Source organism: Piliocolobus tephrosceles, chromosome 14 (genome assembly GCF_002776525.5).
Source record: "Piliocolobus tephrosceles isolate RC106 chromosome 14, ASM277652v3, whole genome shotgun sequence".
Classification (NCBI taxonomy): Eukaryota; Metazoa; Chordata; class Mammalia; order Primates; family Cercopithecidae; genus Piliocolobus; species Piliocolobus tephrosceles.
This window is the reverse complement of record NC_045447.1, coordinates 91,200,928-91,223,061: the sequence shown is the minus strand read 5'-3', so window position 1 is coordinate 91,223,061 and position 22,134 is coordinate 91,200,928. Positions and strand designations below refer to the sequence as shown.

The 22,134-nt window shown below is 40.4% G+C and overlaps 1 protein-coding gene across 1 annotated transcript in view; it reads right to left on the bottom strand.

Moving 5' to 3' along the window:
• The window catches only part of VPS13A (vacuolar protein sorting 13 homolog A), a 235,165-nt gene extending 218,227 nt beyond the window's left edge, over nucleotides 1-16,938 (bottom strand). Inside the window, exon 1 of the mRNA XM_026453057.1 lies at nucleotides 16,684-16,938. Coding sequence (XP_026308842.1) covers nucleotides 16,684-16,783 — 100 coding nt within the window. The 5' untranslated portion in view covers nucleotides 16,784-16,938. The remainder of the gene's footprint in view (nucleotides 1-16,683) is intronic.
• Between the last annotated feature and the right edge of the window lie 5,196 nt (nucleotides 16,939-22,134).

The window sequence follows — 22,134 nt, the reverse complement described above, 5'->3', positions numbered from 1 at the left end:
GCCCACCACCACATTCAGCTAATTTATATATTTTAATTAGAGACGGGGTTTCACCATGTTGGCCAGGCTGGTCTTGAACGCCTGACCTCAAGTGATCCACCCACCTCAGCCTCCCAAACTGCTTGGATTACAGGTGTGAGCCACTGCACCCAGCCTAGCGATGGTTCTTAACCAGACTGAAATGATGGGCATAAAATTCAGAAGATACTGAAATTCAGGAGAAACCCAATCCACGGAATTTAAGGAATCCAGTAAAATGAGTCAAGAGCTAAAAAACGAAAGTCATTTTAAGAAACAACCAAACTGATCTGACAGAGCTAAAAAACCCACTACAAGAACTTCACAATATCACTGGAAGTATTAACAGCACAAGAGATTAAGCTGAAGAAGAAATCTCAAGAACTTGAAGACTGGTTCTCCAAGTAAGACAAAAATAAGCGAAAAATAACTTTTTAATGGAAAAAATGTCCCCAAAACATGAGATTATGTGAAAAGATCAAATCTATAACTCACTGTTGTCCCTGAAAGAGAGGAAGAGAAAACAAGCAACTTGGGAAACATATTTGAGGATACTGTCCACAAAAATTTCCCCCTCCTAGCTAGAGAGGTTGACATGCAAATTCAGGAAATTCATAGAAACCCTGCAAGATACTATGCAAGATGACCATCCCCAAGACACATAATCATCAGATTCTCCAAGGTCAATGTGAAAGAAAAAATATTAAAAGAAGCTAGAGATAAGAGGTAGGTCTACTACAAAGGGAACCCCATCAGGCTAACATTAGACCCTTCAGCAGAAATCCTACAAGCCAGAAGAGATTGGGGACCTAATTCAGCATCCTTAAAGCAAAGAAATTCCAACCAAGAATATCATATCCAACCAAACTAAGCTTCATAAGTGAAGGAGAAATAAAATCCTTTTCAGACAAGTAAATGCTAAGTGAACTCATTGCCACCAGACTTGCCTTTTAAGAGGTCCTTAAGGGAGTGCTAACCATGGAAATGAAAGACCATTACTGGCCACCACAGAAACACACCTAAATACAGAGACCACTAACTCTTTAAAGCAACTATACAATCAAGTCTACATAATGACCAGCTAACAACACAATGACAGGATGAAATCTGCACATGCCAATATTCATCTTGAATGTAAATAGGCTAAACATCCCACTTCACAGGCACAGAATGACAATTCATATAAAGAACCAAGAACCAACTGTATATTGTCTTTATGAAACACATTTCATATGCAATGCCACCCACAGGCTCAAAGTAAAGGAATGAGAAAGATTTATCAAGCTAATGGAAAACAAAAAAGAGCAGGCATGGGTAACTTATTTCAGACAAAACAGACTTGAAACCAACAACAATTAAAAAGGACAAAGAAGGGCGTTATAAAATGATAAAAGGTTCAATTCAACAAGAAGACTTAACTATCCTAAATATGCATATACCCAACACTAGAGCATCTAGATTCATAAAACAAGCTCTCAGAGACCCTATGGAGACTTACACAACCGCAAAATAATAGTGGGAGACTTCAACAATCCACTGACAGTATTAGACTTCAAGTCAACACTTCACCAAATGGACTTGAGTTCTACAGAACACCTCACCCAACAAAAACAGAATATACATTATTCTCATATGCACATGGCACATATCTAAAATCAACCACATGCTCAACCATAAAGCAATTCTCAACAAATTAAAAATCCCACAATCATACCAACCATGTTCTCAAGATGACAGTGCAATAAAAACAGATATCAACACCAAGAAGATCTCTCAAAACCATACAATTCCGTGGAAATTAAACTGCTCCTGAATGACTTTTGGGTAAACAACAAAATCCTAATTTCGCTGAAATCAAGAAATTCTTTGGGCCAGGCACAGTGGCTCATGCCTGTAATCCCAGTACTTTGCAAGGCTTAGGTGCAGTGATCGCTTGAGCCCAGGAGTTCAGACCAGCCTGGCCAACATGGTGAAACATTGGCTCTGCAAAAAACACACAAAAAAATTAGGCAGGTTTGGGAGAGCACACCTGTAGTCCCAGCTACTCAGGAGGCTGAGAGGTGGGAGGATTGCTTGAGCCCGGAAGGTTGAGGCTGCAGTGAGCCGTGTTCATGCCACTCCACTCCAGCCTTGGCAACAGGGCAAGACCCTGACTCAAAAAAAAAAAAAAAAAAAAAAGGAATTATTTGAAACTAATGAAAACAAAGATACAATATACCAAAATCTCTGGGACACAGCTAACATAGTCTTATGAGGAAAGTTTATAGTGCTAAATGCCCACATCAAAAGGTTAGAAAGATGTAAAGTTAACAACTAACATCATGCCTAAAGGAACTAGAAAAATGAGCAAATCAACCCCAAAGCTAGCCACAGAAAAGAAATAACCAAAATCAGAGTTGAACTGAAGAAAAAAAAATACAAAAGTTCCCTGAAAGAATAAATAAGATAGATTGCCAGCCAGACTAACAAAGAAAAAAAAGAGAGAGAGGAGATCCAAATAAACACAATTAGAAATGGCAAAGGGGACATTACCACTGACCAAGAGAAATACAAAAAAAAATCCTTAAAGGCTTTTATGAACATCTCTATGCACACAAACTAGAAAATCTACAAGAAATGGATGAATTCCTGGAAACATACAACTTCCCAAGATTGAACCAGGAAGAAACTGAATACCTGAACAGACCAACAATGAGTTTTGAAATTGTATAAAATGTCTACCAACCAGAAAAAGCCCGGGACCAGACGGATTCATAACCAAATTCTACCGGACATATAAAGAAGAGCTGGTACCAATCCTATTGAAACAATTCCAAAAAATCGAGAAGGAGGGACTCTTCCCTAATTAATTTTATTTTATGAGGCCAGCATCATTCTGATAACAAAACCTGGTGGAGACATAACAAAAACAGGACACTTCAGGCCAATATCCCTGATTAACACAAATGCACAAATGCAAAAATCTTCAACAAAACAGTAAACCAAATCCAGCATCTACCATGATCAAGTAGACTTTATTCCTGGTATGCAAAGTTGGTTCAATATACACAAATCAATAAGTGTGATTCATTACTAAACAGAACTAACAACAAAAACCACATGATCATCTTGATAGATTCAGGAAAGACTTTTGATAAAATTCAACATCCCTTCATGTTAAAAACCCTCAAAAGGGTTACACCTGGAAATAATAAGAGCCATATATAAAAGAACCACAGCTAACATCACAATGAATGGGCAAAAGCTGGAAGCATTCCCCTTGAGAACCAGGACAACACAATGATCCCTACTTACTCCTATTCAACATAGTTCTGGAAGTCCTAGCCAGAGCAATCAGGAAACAGAAAGAAATAAAAGGCATCCAAACAGGAAAAGAGGAAGTCAAATCATCACTGTTTGCAGACGATATGATTCTATACCTAGAAAACTCCACAGTCTCTGCCCATAGGTTCCTAGAACTAACAACTTCAGCCAAGTTTCAGGATACAAAATCAACGTACAAAAATCAGTAGTATTTCTATATACCAGTAACATCCAAGCTGAGAGCCAAATCAAGAATTCAATCCCATTCACAATAGCCACAAAAAGAATAAAATGCCTAGGAATCGAGCTAACCAGAGAGATAAAAGATCTCTACAATGAGAATTACAAAACACTGCTCAAAGAAATCAGAGACAACACAAACAAATGGAAAAACATTCCATTCACATAGACAGGAAAAATCAAAATTGTTAAAATGTCCATACTGACCAAAGCAATTTACAGATTCAGAGCTATTCCTATCAAACTGCCAATGTTATTTCTCACAGAATCAGAGAAAACTATTTTAAAAATCATACGGGCCCAAAAAAAGAGCTTGAATAGCCAAAGCAACCCTAAACAAAAAGAACAAAGCCTGAGGCATCACACTACCTGACTTCAAACTATATTACAAGGCTACAATAACCAAAACAACATGGCACTAATAAAAAACAGAAATGTAGACCAATGGAACACGTTAGAGAACCCAGAAATAAAGCCAGACACCTACAACCATCTGATTTTAACAAAACTGACAAGCAATGAGAAAAGGACTCCCTATTCAATAAATGGTGTCGGGATAATAGCCAGCCATATACAGAAGACTGAAACTGGATCCTACCTTTCACCATACACAAAAATCAACTCAAGACAGGTTAAAGACTTAAATGTAAAACCTAAAACTATAAAAACTCTAGAAGAAAACTTAGGAAATACCATGCTGGACATAAACCCTGGCAAAGATTTCATGATGAAAATTCCAGAACTGCAAAAAACACAAAAATTGGCAAGTGGGACCCAATTAAAACTAAAGAGCTCTTTAGTTTCAGAAAATGAAACTGTCCACAGAGTAGACACACGACCTACAAAATGGGAAGAAATATTTGTAAGCTATACATCCAACAAAGGTCTAATTATCCAGAATTGATAAGGAACTTAAATGAACGGCAAAAAACAACCCCATTTAAAAAAAAAAAAAGGGTAATGGACATGAACAGACACCTCTCAAAAGACACACGTGGCCAAGAAACATGGAAAAAACAAAAAAAACAAAAAACTCAACATCACTAATCATTAGAGGAAAGCAAATGAAAAGCAATGAGATACCACCCTACACCAGTCAGAATGGCTATTACTAAAAAGTCAAAAATAACAGATGCTGGTGAGGTTGCAGAGAAAAGAGAACACTTACACACTGCTGGTGGGAATGTAAATTAGTTCAGCCACTTTGGAATGTAGTTTGGAGATTTAAGAACTAAGAACTACCAAAGAATTAAGAACTACCATTAGAACCAGCAATCCCATTACTGGGTATATACCCCAAGGACCATAAACTGTCCTACCATAAGGACACATGCATGTGTATGTTCATCACAGCACTACTTCACAATAGCAAAGACATGGAATCAAAATAAATGTCTGTCAACAATGGACTGGATAAAGAAAATGCGGTATATACTCACCATGGACTACCACACAGTCATAAAAAAGAACAAAGTTATGCCTTTTGCAGCAACATGGATGCCACTGGAGACCATTATCCTAAGCGAGTTATCACAGGAAAAGAAAACCAAATACCGCATATTCTCACTTACAAGAGGGTGTTAAACCTTGAGTACTGTGTTAGTCCATTGTTGTGTTGCTATAAAGAAATACCCGAGCCTGGGTAATTTACAAAGAAAAGAGGTTTAATTGGCTCATGGTTCTGCAAGCTGTACAGGAAGCATGGCACCAGCATCTATCTGCCCAGATGCTGGGGAGGACACAGGAAGCTTTCAATCATGACAGAAGGCAAAAGGGGGGCCAGAACGTCATATGGCCACAGCAGGAGCAAGAGGGGGAGTGCACAGGGAGGTACCACACACTTAACCAGATCTTGCAAGAACTATTGCAAGGACAGCACCAAGCCATGAAAGATCCACCCCCATGACCCAACTGTCTCCCACCAGTCCCCACCTCCAACAATGGGGATTACAATTAAATATAAGACTTGGTGGGGAGATGTATTCAAACTCTATCCAGTACACATGGACACAAAGAAGGAAACAACAAACACCGAGGCCTACTTGAGGGTGGAGGGTGTGGTGAGGATGAGGATCAAAAAACTATCTATCGGGTACTATACTCTCTATCTGGGTGACAAAATAATTTATATATCAAACCCCAGTGACACACAATTTAGCCACACAACAAACCTGCACATGTACCCCATGAACCTGAAATAAAAGTTAGCAGGGAAAAAAAGGAAGAAAAGGTAACACACAAAATGGGAGATAATTGCAAATCATATATCTGATAAGGAGCTAATATCTAATATGTGTGTGTATATATACAGTATATATTATATATGTTACATATATGTATATATAACATATACTGTCTACATATATACATATATACTGCATGTATACATATATACTGTATATATACATATATACGTATATATACACACTATATAGATACACTATATATATACACACTATACACACCCACACACACACACACACTCTGGATATTAGCTCCAGTGTACAGCTGTACAGCTTGCAGAACCATGAGCCAATTAAACCTCTTTTCTTTGCAAATTATATACACACATATGTATACATATAATACTATATATGTATACAGTATATATATAAACATATAAACTCTTACAACTCAAAAAACAACCTGATTAAAAGATGAACAAAGGACTTAAATAGAGATTTCTCCAATTAAGATATACAAATGGTCAATAAGCCCATGAAAAGATGTTCAACATTAATAACTAGAGAAATGTAAATGAAAACTACAAGATACCACCTCATATCCATTCGGATAACTACTATCAGAGAAGCAGAAAATACATGTTGGTAAGGATGTGGAGAAATCGCGACCCTTGTACACTGTTGGTAGGAATGTAAAATGGTACAGCCACTATGGAAAGTACTATGATGGTTCCTCAAAAAAACTGATAATAGAATTACCATGTGATCCAGTAAATCTTCTTCTGGGTATGTAACCCAAAAATCTGACAGCACAGAGTTAAGCTCAAAGAAAAATATCCATGTTCATAACACCATTATTCACAACAACCAAAAGATGGAAGCTGCCCAACTTTTCATCAACAGATGAATGGAGAAACAAAATGCAGTATATACATACAATGGGATACTATTTAGCCTGAAAATTTATGAAATTCTGACATTTACTACAACATGGATGCACCTTGAGGATATCATGCTAAGTAAAAGAAACCAGTAACAAATGGCAAATACTGTATAATTCCACTTATACTTCAAGTATTCGAATTCACAGAGATCAAAAGTAGAATGAAGGTTACTGGGGTCTAGGAAGAGGGTGGAATAAGTAGTCACTGCTTAACGGGTATGGTGGTTCAGTTTTGCAAGATGAAGAATTCAGGAGATGAATGGTGGTGATGGTTGCACAACAATGTAAGTGTACTTATGACATGAAGTGTACACTTAAAATAGTTAAGACAGGCGGGGAGAGGTGGCTTACACCTGTAATCCCAGCACTTTGGGAGGCCCAGGCGGGCAGATTATGAGGTTAAGAGATCGAGACCATCCTGTTCAACATAGTCAAACACCGTCTCTACTAAAAATACAAAAATTAGCTGGGCAGAGTGGTGTGCATCTGTAGTCCGTAGTCCCAGCTACTCAGGAGGCTGAGGCAGGAGAATTGCTTGAACCCGGGAGGCGGAGGTTGCAGTAACCAGAGATCACGCCACTGCACTCCAGGCTGGGCAACAGAGCGGGACTCCATCTCAAAAATAAAAATAAATAAAAATAAATAAAGGAGTTCTTCAGAAAGAAAGAAAATGATTTAAACCAAAAACTTAGATTTACAGGAGCATTAGAGAATTGAGATGAAGGTAAATTAAGTCTTTTCTTCCTTATTCTTAAATTAACAGAAAAATGATGTCCAAAATACTAACAGCAGCAATTCACTGGATTATTACAGCTTATGGATAAGTGAAAATAATGACAACAATGTTATAATGGGCAGAAGGGAGGAATCTGTATACTCTATCGTAAGACAGAGTATTATGTATACTACCTCCATTTTCCATGAAGTAGTACAGTGGTATTTTTTTGGTTTTGTTTTTTTTTTGAGACAGAGTTTCGCACTGTCGCCCAGGCTGGAGTGCAGTGGTACAATCTCCACTCACTGCCTCCCAGTTCAAGCAATTCTCATACCGCAGCCTCCTGAGTAGCTGAGACTACAGGCGCATATTACCATGCCCAGCTAATTTTTTGTATTTCTAGCAGAGACAGGGTTTCACCATGTTGACCAGGCAGGTCTTGAACTTTTAATCTTAAGGGATCCGCTGGCCTCAGTCCCCCCAAGTGCTGGAATTACAGACGTGAGCCACTGTGCCTGACCTATAATGTTATTTGGATGTGGACTTGGAGTAGTTTTAGGTGAACAGCACAAACTGTAAGACAATCACTTAAATAAATTAAGAAGTATAATTGGTATGCTAAGACAGGTATGCTTAGCATACCAATTATACTTAAGACAGGAGAAAAAAATTAAATCATATCAAAAGATCAATTAAGACAGGAGAAAAAAATTAAATCATATCAAAAGATCAATTAAAACCAGAGAAGGCAAAAGAGGACGGGAAGACTGTTTAAAAAGGAAACAAGTAAAACAAACAGAAAACAGCTATAAATATGATACTGTCAAAGGAAAATAAAGTTTTTTCTCTCTACTCTCATATTCAACACAGAACCCTTCTGTAACCAGATGTATGAAGTTTTTCCCTCCCATCCCTAAACAGTTTTCGAACAGACACCAACTATAATTCAATTAAATAATGGCACTATCTACCTAGAGATAGTGTCATATCAGGCCAGCCGAGATGGCTCACGCCTGTAATTCCAGCAATTTGGGAGGCTGAGGCGGGTGGATCACAAGGTCAAGAGATCGAGGCCATCCTGGTCAACATGGTGAAACTCCGTCTCTACTAAAAATACAAAAATTAGCCTGGCGTGGTGGCAGGTGCCTGTAGTCCCAGCTACTCGGCTGAGGCAGGAGAATCACTTGAACCTCGAAGGCGGAGATTGCAGTGAGCCAAAATTGCACCACTGCACTCCAGCCTGGTGACAGAGCAAGACTCTGTCTTGCAGGAAAAAAAAAAAAAAGAAAAAGAAAAAAGAGATAGTGTCATACCCCACACGGTAAGGGCTCAGTTCCGTAAGACTGCCCCTCACTTCAGATGCCAGTCACAAGCTTCAGGCTGTGATCTGTGCTTCTGACTGACCAGCTATAAATCAGGGTTCACACAACTTTTTAATTTGGTTTGATAATTTGCTGGGATAACTCACAAAACTCAGGGAAATACTTATATTTTAACAGTTTATCATAAAGGATATTACAAAGGATACAGATAAATGGATGGACAGGGCAAAGTAAGGTGGTGGGGAGCTTCCATGCCCTCCCTGTTGTGGACTTTGGTATCTGCATAGGTCTCGGAACCAATCCCCTGAAGATATTGAGGGATAAATGTATACATCATGACCAAATGGGATTTATTCTAGGTATACAAGGCTAGTTCAACATTCAAAGATCAATCACTGTAATCTATCACACCAACAGGTTAAAGAAAAAAATCCTATAATAGTAATAGATGCAGAAAAAAACATTTGACAAAATCCAGTATTCTTTTGTTTCTGCTGTTTTGAGATGGAGTCTTGCTCTGTCACCTAGGCCGGAGTGCAGTGGCACAATCTCGGCTCACTGCAACCTCTGCCTCCTGGGTTCAAGCGATTCTCGTGCCTCATCCTCCCAAGTAGCTGGGACTACAGGTGCCCCCTACCATACCCAGCTAATGTTTATATTTTTAGTAGAGACAGGGTCTCACCATGTTGGCAAGGCTGATCTCGAACTCCTGGCCTCAACTGATCTGGCCATTTCAGCTTCCCAAAGTACTGAAATTACAGGCATGAGCCACCATGCCCGGCCCCAACATTCTTGAAGGAAAAGAAAACACTCAGCAAAGCAGGAATAGATGTGTATGTATAACAGAAAAAAAAAAAAAAAATCAGAGTATTTGTTGCCTCTGAAGATGAGGGTAGGAATAGATTAGGAAAGATCAGGAAAAAGACTTTCTGGGGTGATGGTCATGTTCTATATCTTGACTGGGTTTGAGCTACACATGTGTATGTATTTGTCAAAACTCAGTCAATATACACTTACGATTTGCATATTTTCTTCTATATAAATTTTACCTCAAAAGGAAAAAATAAGCAAATATTAAACTCTAATTAATGATACACATGCTAAAGTATTTAGGAGGAAATGAACCCATCTCTATAACTTACTCTGAAATACATTTAATAATATGAATTGATGCATGGATAGTGACAAAACGTGTGGTTAAGTATTAATGGTATTCCATTATATGGATATGCCAGTTTGTTTATCCATTCACCTGTTGGTGGATACTTGGATTGTTTCCCATTTGGGGCTATTAAAAATAAAGCTGCTATGAACATTTGTGTGCACATCTTTGCATGAACATATGCTTTCATTTCTCTTGGGTAAACATGCAGAAGTGCAATGGCTTGATAATATGGTAGATGTATGTTTAAAGAAATTGCCAAATTGTTTTCCCAAGTTGTAACATTTTACATCCCCAGGAGAGATACAATAGAGAGTTCCAGTTTTTCCACATCCTCACCACCACTTGCTATGGTCAACAATAAAAAGGAATAAATTATTGATTGTACTACTACATGGATGAATCTCAAAATAATTATACTGAAATAAGCCAGACTGAAAGAATACAAACTGTACAATCCCATTTATACAAGTCTAGAAAACCCAATATGCAGTAACAGAAAGCAAATCAGCAAAAACCTGAGGACAAGAAGAGTAAAAGGGACAAGGAGGGTTAGAAGATGTGGTTTACAAAAAGGCACAAGGAAACTTTAAGGTATGATATATATGTTCATTATCATGTTATGATTGTTACCTGATATATGCTAAAACTTATCAAATTGGAGACTTTAACATACATTTTACCTGATGTAAATTATACCTCAATAAACCTGTTAATACATAATACTGACAGAATCTAGATAATGGGTATATGCAGAGGTACTATAAAATCTCATAACACTTTTTATAATAAAATGTTTCATAGTCTTTAAAGTTCTATTAAAATATCACAGAACATAAATATAAAAATAATATGTAAGGAATCAGAATTGGTCATTAACACCCGACTGTAAGAATCATTTGTTTGGCTCCCTAGTGTATTCTGGGCACAGAAGAATGACTCCTTAAAATAAAAAACTGTATCCTAACTGAATCTTCATTTTCCTCTACTGCTTCTGGTATAATGGGGGTATGCAGTTAAGTGGCCACTAAACACATGATTCTATTATAAAGGGAAAACTGGGAGATTAACATTTCAAAAACAGAATATGTATGTTAGTTAATAAACAAGAAATCGGAACTTCTAATGTTACATAAAGATGTTAGGCGTTATCAAAAAAAATTACAAATTTGTCCAAGTATCATGATTTTGGAGCAAACAAAATAGTGACAAGGGAGGCTAACTTAAGAAGGGGCTATGAAGTACAGGTACTTCCTGTGTTACAAATGATAATTCTATCACACAAGCCACTTTACTACTGCTTTTGTCTATTTAAAATTATAATATTTTTCTCCTTAATGTTCTCTTAAAATGTACCCAACTGTGCATCAGAGTCCCCAGTGTCATTTGTTTAAAAAACGATTCTGATGTCCTATTCCAGATAAATAATTTATAATCTCTGGGGGCAGGTTCAAAAATTAGTATTCATAACAAGCACCTATGGCTGATTCTGATGCAGCCTAGCTCTTAAAGAAAATATGTGAAATGGCCAGATGCTGTGGCTCACACCTGTAATCCCAGCACTCTGTGAGGTCCAGGTGGGCAGAACACTTGAGGTCAGGCGTTCGAGACCAGCCTGGTCGACGTTGTGAAACCCTGTCCCTACTAAAAATACAAAAATTAGCCATGCATGGTGGTGGGCACCTTTAATCCCAGCTACTTGGGAGGCTGAGGCAGGAGAATCACTTGAGGCTATGAGACAGAGGTTGCAGTGAGCCGAGATCACATCACTGCACTCCCGCCTGGGTGACAGAAAGAGACTCCGTCTCAAATAAAAAAAAAAAAAAAAGAAAAAGAAAACATGTGAAATGCTACGTTGCTTGAGAAAGGAGGGAGGATAAATTTCAGATGAGTCTATGAAATATTACCACCTCTCTAGATGATATATGGGAAGGGAGAATTATAAATAGAAGTGTATAAAAAGTATACCTTACCCACATCAAAATTTGCCAAGAGTCAGTCCTGGAATGAAGCTCAATTCCTTTTTCCTTCCCTGTCAGACAGATTCTTCTAGCAGTGAGTCTACTTACTGTATTGAACCTAGTACCGCAGCACTCTTCTGCTGCATTATAATTAAACAGGTTTTTGGAAAACTCATCATTCATATATAAGAATGCTTCCATGGGAAAATGCATTCTGATTTCCAAAGAATCCATCTCAGCAACAAATTTTCAGATCACCATCCATTATTAATAATGACGGAATACTAATTGATACTATTATACTAACATGCTAATATTGAAATTTGCTGATTACACAGAAGCCTAGCAAAAGCACACATTTACAACTACCAATAGGTCCTTTGTGTTAGACCATAAAATATTATCTTAAAATTTTCCTATGCAGCATCTAGTTTCTGTCTTTTTATTTATTTTATTTTATTTTATTTTATTTTTTGAGGCAGGGTCTCACTCTGTCACCCAGGCTAGAAGGCAGTGGCGCTATCTTAGCTCACTGCAACCTATGTCTCCCAGCTTCAAGCAATTCTCCTTCCTCAGTCTCCTGAGTAGCTGGGATTACAGGCGAGCGCCACAGTACCCAGCTAATTTTTGTATCTTATTTTTTTAGTAGAGATGAGGTTTCACCACATTGGCCAGGCTGGTCTGAAGTGATCCACCCTCCTCAGTCTCCCAAAGTGCTGGGATTACAGGCATGAGCCACTACATCTGGCCATCTAGTTTCTATTACAGAAATTTTCAAACAATGTTTTTTAAAAATCCTCCAAATTTGTCAAATTACTACTTTTGAAATTCTCAAAGAATATTTTAAAAAAATACTCCAGCTATTAAAGTTTCATCTATCAAAACATAACCAATTTCTATAAATAAAACAATGACATGTTATTTTATTTTATTTTGAGACAGAGTCTCGCTGTCTGTTGCCTCGGTTGGAATGCAGTGGCATGATCAGAGCTCACTGTAATCTCAAACTTCTATGCTCAAGCCATCTTCCTGCCTCAGCCTCCCAAAGCGCTGGGATTACAGGAATGAGCACCACACCTGGACAGTGACTTGTTTTTAATTATTTGATAAAGACTAAAGTTAGAGGGATCACACTACCTGATTTCTAGACTAACTACAAAGACACAGTTATCAAGACAGTGTAGCATTGGTGAAATGACAGACCCGCAGATTGTTAAGACAGACTAAACCCACACAGCATTAAGTCTACTGATTTTTTTTTTTTTTACAAAATGCAAAGATAATGCAACCGAGAAAGGATCGTCTTTTTTAGCAAGTGGTGCTGAACAATTGGACATTTGCATCCACATGCAAACAAATGAACCTCAGCCTTTAACATACATCATATACCTTGCACAAAAAGAGATCCAAAACCTAAAACTACGACACTTCCATAAGACAACGTAGGAGAACATCTTTGACTTTGGGTTGGGAAAAGATTTCTTAGATATGAATACCAAAAGCCCTGATTCATAAAAGAAATGTTTTATAAACTGGGCTTTACCTAAAATTTAAAATGTATGCTCTACAAAAGACAAAATGGGAAAAGACTGAGAAAATATTTTCAAATTACATAGCTGATGAAGAACTCATATGCTCAATATTTAAAGAACTCTCAAAACTCAACAATAAGAAAACAAATACTTTGGAAAAAGAGTTCGGCTGTTCCTCAAAAGGTTACACAAACAGTCAGCATATGACCAAGCAATTCCACTTCTAAGTATATATCCAAGAGAATTTAAAACATACATCCACAAAAAAACTTGAACATGAATGTTCAGTGGCATTATTCATAATATCCAAAAGGTGGATGTTTAGGAATAATCTAAATATCCAACAACTGGTGAATATAGATAAATTGTGGTCTATGAATACAATGGAATATTATTCAACCAAAGAGCAAATGAAACAGTCATACATCCTTCAACATGGAGGAACCTTGAAAATACATTAGGTTAAAGAAGCCAGAAACAAAAGGCCATAAATTATTATATAATTCCATTTAAATGAAACGTCCAGAATTACTAAATCCATAAAGACAGAAAGTAGGTTAGTGGTTGCCAGAGGTGCAGCAGTGAGAAGTGGGAGGAAATTGGGAGTCACTCCTAATGGGCATGAGGTTTAATTTTGGGGTGCCAAAATGTTCTGAAACGAGAGAATGGTGATGGTTGTACACTTCTGTGACTATACTAAAAAACACTGAATTGTACATTTTAAAAGGGTGAAATTTGTGGTATATGAATTACATCTCAATCAAAAACAAAAACAAAAAAAAAAAAACCGTACAATCCAATTTAAAATGACCCTGCAATCCCACTCTTCGGTATTTATCCAAGAGAAATAACAATTATGTTCACACAAACACCTGTACATGAATGTTTATGACAGCTTTATTCATAACCTCCAAAAACTGAAATACCCTTCAACCATCAAACAGATAAATACTCACAGTTAGGCGGGCGCAGTGGCTCATGTCTGTAACCCCAGCCCTTTAAGAGGCAGCGGCATGCGGATCGCTTGAGGTCAGGAGTTTGAGACCAGCCTGGCCAACATGGCAAAACCCCGTCTCTACTGAAAATACAAAAATTAGCGGGGCATGGTGGCGCGCCCGTAGTCCCAGCTATCCATGAGGCTGAGGCCCGAGAATCACTTGAACCTGAGAGACGGAGGTTGCAGTGAGCCAAGATTGTGCCACTGCACTGCAGCCTGAGCGACAGAGTGAGACTCTCTCTCAAAAACAAACATACAGTCCATCCACAGAATGAAATACTACTCGAAAATACAGAAATGAAATTCACTAATGTATGCAATAAATGGATGAATTAAACCCAGACCCAAAAGGCTACGTACCATACAATTCCATTTATATGTACTCCGGAAAAGATAAAACTAGAGGGATGGGGCTGGGCGCGGTGGCTCACGCCTGTAATCCTAGCACTTTGGGAGGCCAAAGCGGGCGCATCACGAGGTCAGGAGATGGACACTATCCTGGCTAACACAGTGAAACCCCGTCTCTACTAAAAATACAAAAAATTAGCCGGGCATGGTGGCACGCACCTGTAGTTCCAGCTACTCGGGAGGCTGAGACACGAGAATCGCTTGAACCCGGGAGGCGGAGGTTGCAGTGAGCCCAGATAGCGCCACTGCACAGCAGCCTGGGCGACAGGGAGGAAAAAAAAAAAAAAAAAAAAAAAACAGGGATAGAAACGGATGACTGGTTGCCAGGAGGCGGGGTGAGGTCAACTACAAAGGAGCAGCTGAGAGAATTCGGGAGGCTTGATGAAACTTTTATGTGTCATTATTGTGGTGGTAGATACAAGCCTCTTAGCATTTGTCAAGAACTGTATCTCAAGAGTGAATTTTACTGCATGTAAATTTTAAATAAACAAGTTGATTAGTCACACTCTAAACAAACCCCCACTCTGAATGCAGAAGCAAGATTCCACTACAGATCAAAGTTCACCTCAAGTATTCTTAAGGCTTCCTTCTGAGGTAGATGGGAGACAAATTTCATTTTCACTTTGCAACTAAGAAGCTGCATCAACAGTCTGCAAGTTTCTCGTACTAATCAAACAGGCAGAGCAGCTATCGCTATGACCCTAGTTTTTGTAGTCCACTCACTCTCCATCATGACACTAGGTCCCCACCGTAGTAACATTCTTTAAAATCAAACTAAATTACCTGTTTACATCATCTCATAAACGACAAGAGTCAAGATAAGCATTTTAGAAGAAGGCTGGAAGTGTGTACATAGACAAGAACAAATTACTTTAAATATATATTTAAACACACTATTCACATACAAAATTAACCCTCACTTTGGCCTGGGAAATTCATTTCATAAAAGAGTCTAATGTCTAGCGGGTGTTTAAAATAAACAAGAGAATAATACAAAAACAGATGAAAACATTAAAAATGAGGCTCTCAGTAAGGCAGAACCCCAAACTAAACGGACACAAGGAAAGCTCGGTCCTTCACCACCTAGGCAGCGTAGGGCCCTGTTCAGTCCGGTCTTTTGCAGGTCTGAGACGTTTGCACCGCACACCTTGGTTTTTCTTTAAAATTCGGCAATTCACTCTGACCCACATATCCTGAAGCCTTGAAAATGTGACACATTCCTGGGTCAGGCTGTTAGCTGCAACCACACAAACAACTTTCTGAGTTACTCTACACGTGAGTTTCCTTTTTGTTATCGGCCGAACCCAGGCTAGAGAGCCGGCGTCCGGGTCCTACGGCCGGAAGCGGGAGAGTAGAAAGTACCACGGGTCTAGCCGGGAACTGAGGCTGGGGAAGCAAGGAAGCGGGCGTCCCAGGTCACAGCGCCCTGCCTTGAGTGCGAGGCAGCATGCAACACGCGGGGGCTTTCTGGAGCCTCCGTCATAACCCCAGGGGGGCAAAGGACAGGGATGGGACCCAGCCCACGAGGGCGTCGTCTCGATTCCTCGCCCCGCGCGGCTAAAGCCGGACCGCGCGGGGCCAAGGGTAGAGAAGGGCCCCTCGCCGGGACTTGAACGCCAGACCCACGGAGCCCACTGCAGGTTCGCTCCGCTCAGAAAATACAAACCTTTTCATTCTGCACTCATGACCCTCTCCTTCCCACCAAAATATAAACAACTCGAGGGCGGAGGCCCGGGAACTGCCGCCTGGCTTTACGTAACTTGACCCGGAGGCTGGCGGCGGCAGGTGGCTGCACCCGGCGAGCAAGGTGCTGGAAGCCCCGAGAACGCCGGAGCCCGCTCGGGCAGAGAAACGGCCCGGAGGCAGGAGAGGCCGGGGGAGCGGCGGCAGCCTCTTTACCTTGCCAGATGCCCAGAGAGAGCTGGGACGTGTCCAGATCCACCACATAGTCCCCCAAGAACCGGTTCAATACGTCCACGACCACCGACTCGAAAACCATGCTCCTCAGCCTTGGTGGGCACGGCGGCCGGCCCGTGCGCTCCTCCTACCGCCGCCTTCCCCAAGCCCCTCCCTCGAGGCCGTTCGGTTCACCGGCTCCGGGGCGGCTCCGGCTGCGGCGCCCCCACTGGCCCGACGCGCAGCCCCAGCGCGAGCTCAGCTAGGGACGGAGGCGGCCGCTCTCACGACGCGTGCGCAGGTCTGTGCTCGACTGGAGGCGGAGCGCGGCGCAGACCTGGGCGCGCAGCCCGGAGAGGGAGGAAAGGCGGCTGCGCGGCCGCGGCTCTGGAGGGTGCCCTTTTCGCGCCGAGCACGGATCCTCTTTCCTGTCGGCCCCGCCTCCTCCCCATCGCCTGGCAACCGGACACCAGCCTGGAGCGACCCGATTTTTTTCCGACCCCGCCCCCTCCTGCAGATTAGAGCCCCCAACGGCCCCCCGGAACGGGGCGGGTGCGGGGCGGTTACGCCCGACGGGAACGCCCCTCCCCCTAGAAGGTGGTGGCCGCCTCCAAGCGTACGAGAGGGCTCACCCCTGAGTAAGGGTGGGCAGATCCCAGCCCAGTTGCCGGAGGCTTCCTGGGGGCTGTCCCAGGCAGCATCTCCCCCCATTATTACAGGTTGGGAGGGTCCAGCAAGCCTGGGTGTCTCGGCGCCTGTAACCTCGCGCCTGGTCCTCCGAGCGTCTGGCCCTTAGGAGGACTCAACTTCCTGCTGCAAGTAGAGGATGGAATTACATAGTCCCTGCCCTGCATCTGAGATGAGTACCCATTTTTGGTCAAGTCATTTATGCGGAGCCGTCTTTCATTCCAAAGAGTGACACGCTTCCCTGCATATAAGAGTTAGAGTCAGCCGGTCTGGAAACTGCTGAACACCCTCCAAGAAATACTGGGAGTGCTGGACCCCTGACCCCTAAGCCTCCACCGAAACACTGACCTAAAATAAATTATAATTACAGCTCTTTCGACCCGTTTGGTCTTATTTAGAAGTAATCCCAAAGGCCTGAGGTCACAGAGATGCTAAATGTGAGGTTTAGAGAACTATAATTAATCATCTTCAGGACCGAAAAAGTGTACATTGAGCGTTTTCTCTTTCCACGTTAAATGAATAATGATCGATTTCTATTAATTCCTGTGTCATTTTACTACTTTTTGTGCATAGTCACCAGATTTTTCAAAATTAAATGTTTAAGGTGTGCCTTTGCGAGTAGAATGCCTGACAAAAACTGTAAATTTTGACATGAGTTTATGAATGATTTTCATATAATTTTATATTTGAAGGACCTTTATGAGGTCTCCAACCTCTTAGTCTTAAATATAATGAAACTGAAATGTTAGGGATGTGTGCAAGGTCATACAACCAAAGTTCTGTGGAAGAACTGGAACCCGGCCCTTCTGATTGGCCACCACCCCTCCTGCTTCTCTTGCATTCAGCTAACAATCTACTTCAGAACACCTGCACAGAGAAACTAAGAGGCTAAAATACCTAGGAAAGGGAAGAGCTGTACATAATGAGGCATTTTGCCATCACGCTATTAATAAGAAGCCAGATACACAGAAGCTGCAAAATTCCGCTGCTATATCTAGCACTGCAAATTCAAAGTTAAAAGAATTTTCAGAACTCCAAAAATGCATCTTAAGTATCTTGCAAACGCTTTCATACTAGTTTTCTACAATCTAGGAAAATTTTGTGGAAGTGAGAAAGGGGAAGGGATGTTGCTGAAAAGTTAGAGGTATAAGCATAAAGCAATGAAAATATTCTGCTGAGGAAGTGTTAGAAATAAGTGGATGCGTACTGTAACCGAATTCTTATCTAGTGTTAGATGTGCATGAACTTGCTTCATAAATACTGAAAGACAATATTTTGCATTCAGTCTTTGTATTGCTGGAAGTTTGTAAGCAAAAGTATATTAACATCACCATGTAAAAGGTATGCTCATTAAACCAACAAACCAAATTTCTGTTGTACCTCAAAAAATAAGCCCAAGGACTACTACAAAGCTTGCGTTTCAAATTAGGAAGTATGTCAGTGTAAGTTATTCTTTCTCTAGATCACAATTAAAATGCTATACTGCATTCTTTGATCAAATGGAAAACAAAAAGAGGGGGAGAGCATCTGAATGACCCCAAATTGCAATTATCATCTAACTTTATAATAAATCTCTAACTTTGCAAGTATGACTTGCAGTTTTATGTATAGTTTCCATGCCACAGCTCTCCATCTTTAAAATTTTGGCATGCTGGTAGTAATCTTGGAATTTTTTTTTTTTCTCCTAATCTTAATTCTTTTGTCCACAAGTAAATGTCATTTGTGTGCTGCTTGTCTTTATCATTCCCCATGGGCATTGTGGGAGCAGGCTAGATGGCCAGATAACAAAGCTGTTGAAGCAGACCACAGAGCTGTTGAAGCAGGTGTCCTGGAGGAACAGGTGTAGAAGATGGCCATTTTATAGGTATGGGACTTTTACTGATCTAACTTCACAGAGCCTTGTGCTCCATCTGTTTATGCTTTAAATTTTTTAAACAATAAAAAGTTATTTGGAGCCTGGCGTGATGGCACATGCCTGTAGTCCCAGCTACTCGAAGGGTGAAAGAGAGGATCTCTTGAGCCCAGGAGTTCAGGGCTGCAGTAAACTATGATGGCACCACTGCACACTGGGTGACACAGTGAAAAAATAAGTAGTAAATAAATAAATAAATTTCTTTGGACTATGTGTTCCAATCCTTAATAAAAAGAGAAAAAATCACTGGAAGGGGAATACAAGCAAAAAGGTAAAAACCTTATAAGAATCTTAAGGCTGGGCACAGTGGCTCACACCTGTAATCCCGGCACTTTGGGAGACCAGGGCAGGTGGATCACCTGAAGTCAGGAGTTTGAGACCAGCCTGGTCAACATGGTGAAACCTCATCTCTACTAAAAATAAAAAAATAAAAATAAAAAAAATTAACCAGGCATGGTGGCATGCACCTGTAATCCCAGCTAGTCAGAAGGCTGAAGCAGGAGGATCGCTTGAACCCAGGAGGCAGAGGTTACAGTGAGCCAAGATCACACCATTGCACTCCAGCCTGGACAACAACAATAGTGAGCATGTGTTGTTTTGCCCTTCTAAACTGGTGAAGAATGATGTATCAGAAATGCTATTATGTTGTGTGTTACGTTATAACTCTCTGGGAAAACTATGTATGCACATTGATGAATTGCTGTGAGCAGGATCTGAACCTCATTGGATAATTGATAGGCATGGATGTGAACTCTCAAAAGCCTACCAAAAGACATGAGCAGACATTTCCTGAAGAGTGTATACAGATGGAAATAAGCACCTGAAAACATGTGCAACATCATTACCATTGGGGAAGTGAAAAGTAAAACCACAATGAGATATCAGAATATCTTATCATATTATACCTATCAGAATGGTTGTAAAAAAATAGTGACGAAACCAAGGCTGGTTAGGATACTGAGAAACTGGATCATTTATTCACTGGAGGTGGGATTGTGAAATAGTTAAGCACTCTGGAGAACAATTTGGCAGTTGCCACAAAAACTAAACATGCATTTACTATATGACCCAGCAATTGCACTCCCAGACATTTATCCCAGAGAAATGAAACCTTATAGATCTCACAAAAACCTGTACATGAATAGCCAAAACTTGGAAACAGCCCAAATTGTTCTCAACTGGTGAATGGTTAAACTGTGGTATGTCCACACTGTGGAATACTCAGCAATAAAAAAGGTGAACTATGGATACATGCAACAACTTGGATGGATCTCAGGGGAATCATGCTGAGTGAAAACCTGTATGATTGTATTTGTGAAACATTCTTGAAGTAACAAATTTATAGAGATGGAGAACCAATTAGTTGTTGCCAGAGGTTAGGTATAAGTAGGATGGATAGGTGTGGCTACATATGGATAGCAAGAAGGAGCCTTATGTTTATGATACACTACTGTATCTCGATTGTGTCAGTGGTTATATAACATTGCATTAAACTACACACACACACACACACACACACACACGTAAGTGCATATAAAAGTGGAGAAATCTGAATAAGCTCCATGGATAGTACCAATATCTTTATTTTCTTATTGTGATGTTGCATTATAGTTATATAAGATGTTACCACTGGAGAAAACCGGGGTGAAGGGTATATGGGACCTCCCTATAGATTTTTTTCCAACTTTCTATCAAACTATAATTATTTTTAAAATAATTGTTAAAGGGTTTTCTGAGTCGAAGTCAACTAGGGGGTGCCCCAGAGGATGAGATAAGCCTGAGAGTTAAGAGCTTCTACATGATAATTTAATATGCCTGCACAGGGTGTTTGGTAAAAATATTCAAGAAAGAAAAGTATCTGAATGTGGTGCCTTACCAGCATGTACTAAAATATCGATTATGCTGTGATCCCAGTAAAATACTAGAAAGAGGGATGTACAATGAGGGACTCTTAAGCACCTTCCTCTGACTCTAAATACTTAAAACAGCTGAGCTCTTCCCAGAAAAAGAGGGTACCAAATACTGATGTCCATCAGTGCTTTTGATCTCAGATTTTAACATGGCTGATATTAAAAGCTGATTCCTGTTACTCAGTTTTGTGCCCAGATATCACCTCATCATAGAGGTGAGGTCTTCCCTGACCTCTCAGTCTCAAGTAGCCAGCAGTTATGCTCTGCCATATCACTTTAACAGCACCTTAATCTGGCTTGCATTCTTTCCAACACTTCAGAATCAGCATTACCTCACTATCTTAAAACAGTCAGAACCAACCTCATTGTTTTCCATTCTTAGAAGTTTGCTTCTCAGAACTCAGAGTCACAGGGGCCAGTCAAGCACCCCCTCGCCTCAGAAGTCTGAGTTTCAGTTTGAGGGCCCCTCTTCTAAATTTCCAAGTCTGTCCCTTTGCTCACTCAAACCCTGGGGTTGTATCTGCTTTTTGCAGTAACTGCCTCCTCAGTACCTTAGAATTCTCTCTTTACCTTTTCACTACTTAATTACTTGTCTAGTTAACAGTTTTGTACATACCTATATCTATAAAAGGGGAGTTGGGGCCTGCAACTGACTCTGTAGCAAGGGAGACGTTTGGCTGAGAGAGGGAAGCCATGTCATCAAATGGGAGTAAATTCAAATTATGACTGAGGAGGGAAGCCAGGCTCAGTGCCAGAGAGCTGCTTAAGTGTCAGGACAGGCAACAACTGCCAGTCTATAAATAGGTAATGAGTCCAAGGGTCAAAGGTTCGGATCATCAAGAACAGGTCAAGCAGTGAAGTGTGAAGTAGGTCCAGGTGAAGGATGGAGAAGTTGGGCTGTGCATGTGACGTGCTGAGAGTCTGTTCTTAATTGTCCTGTGGCAC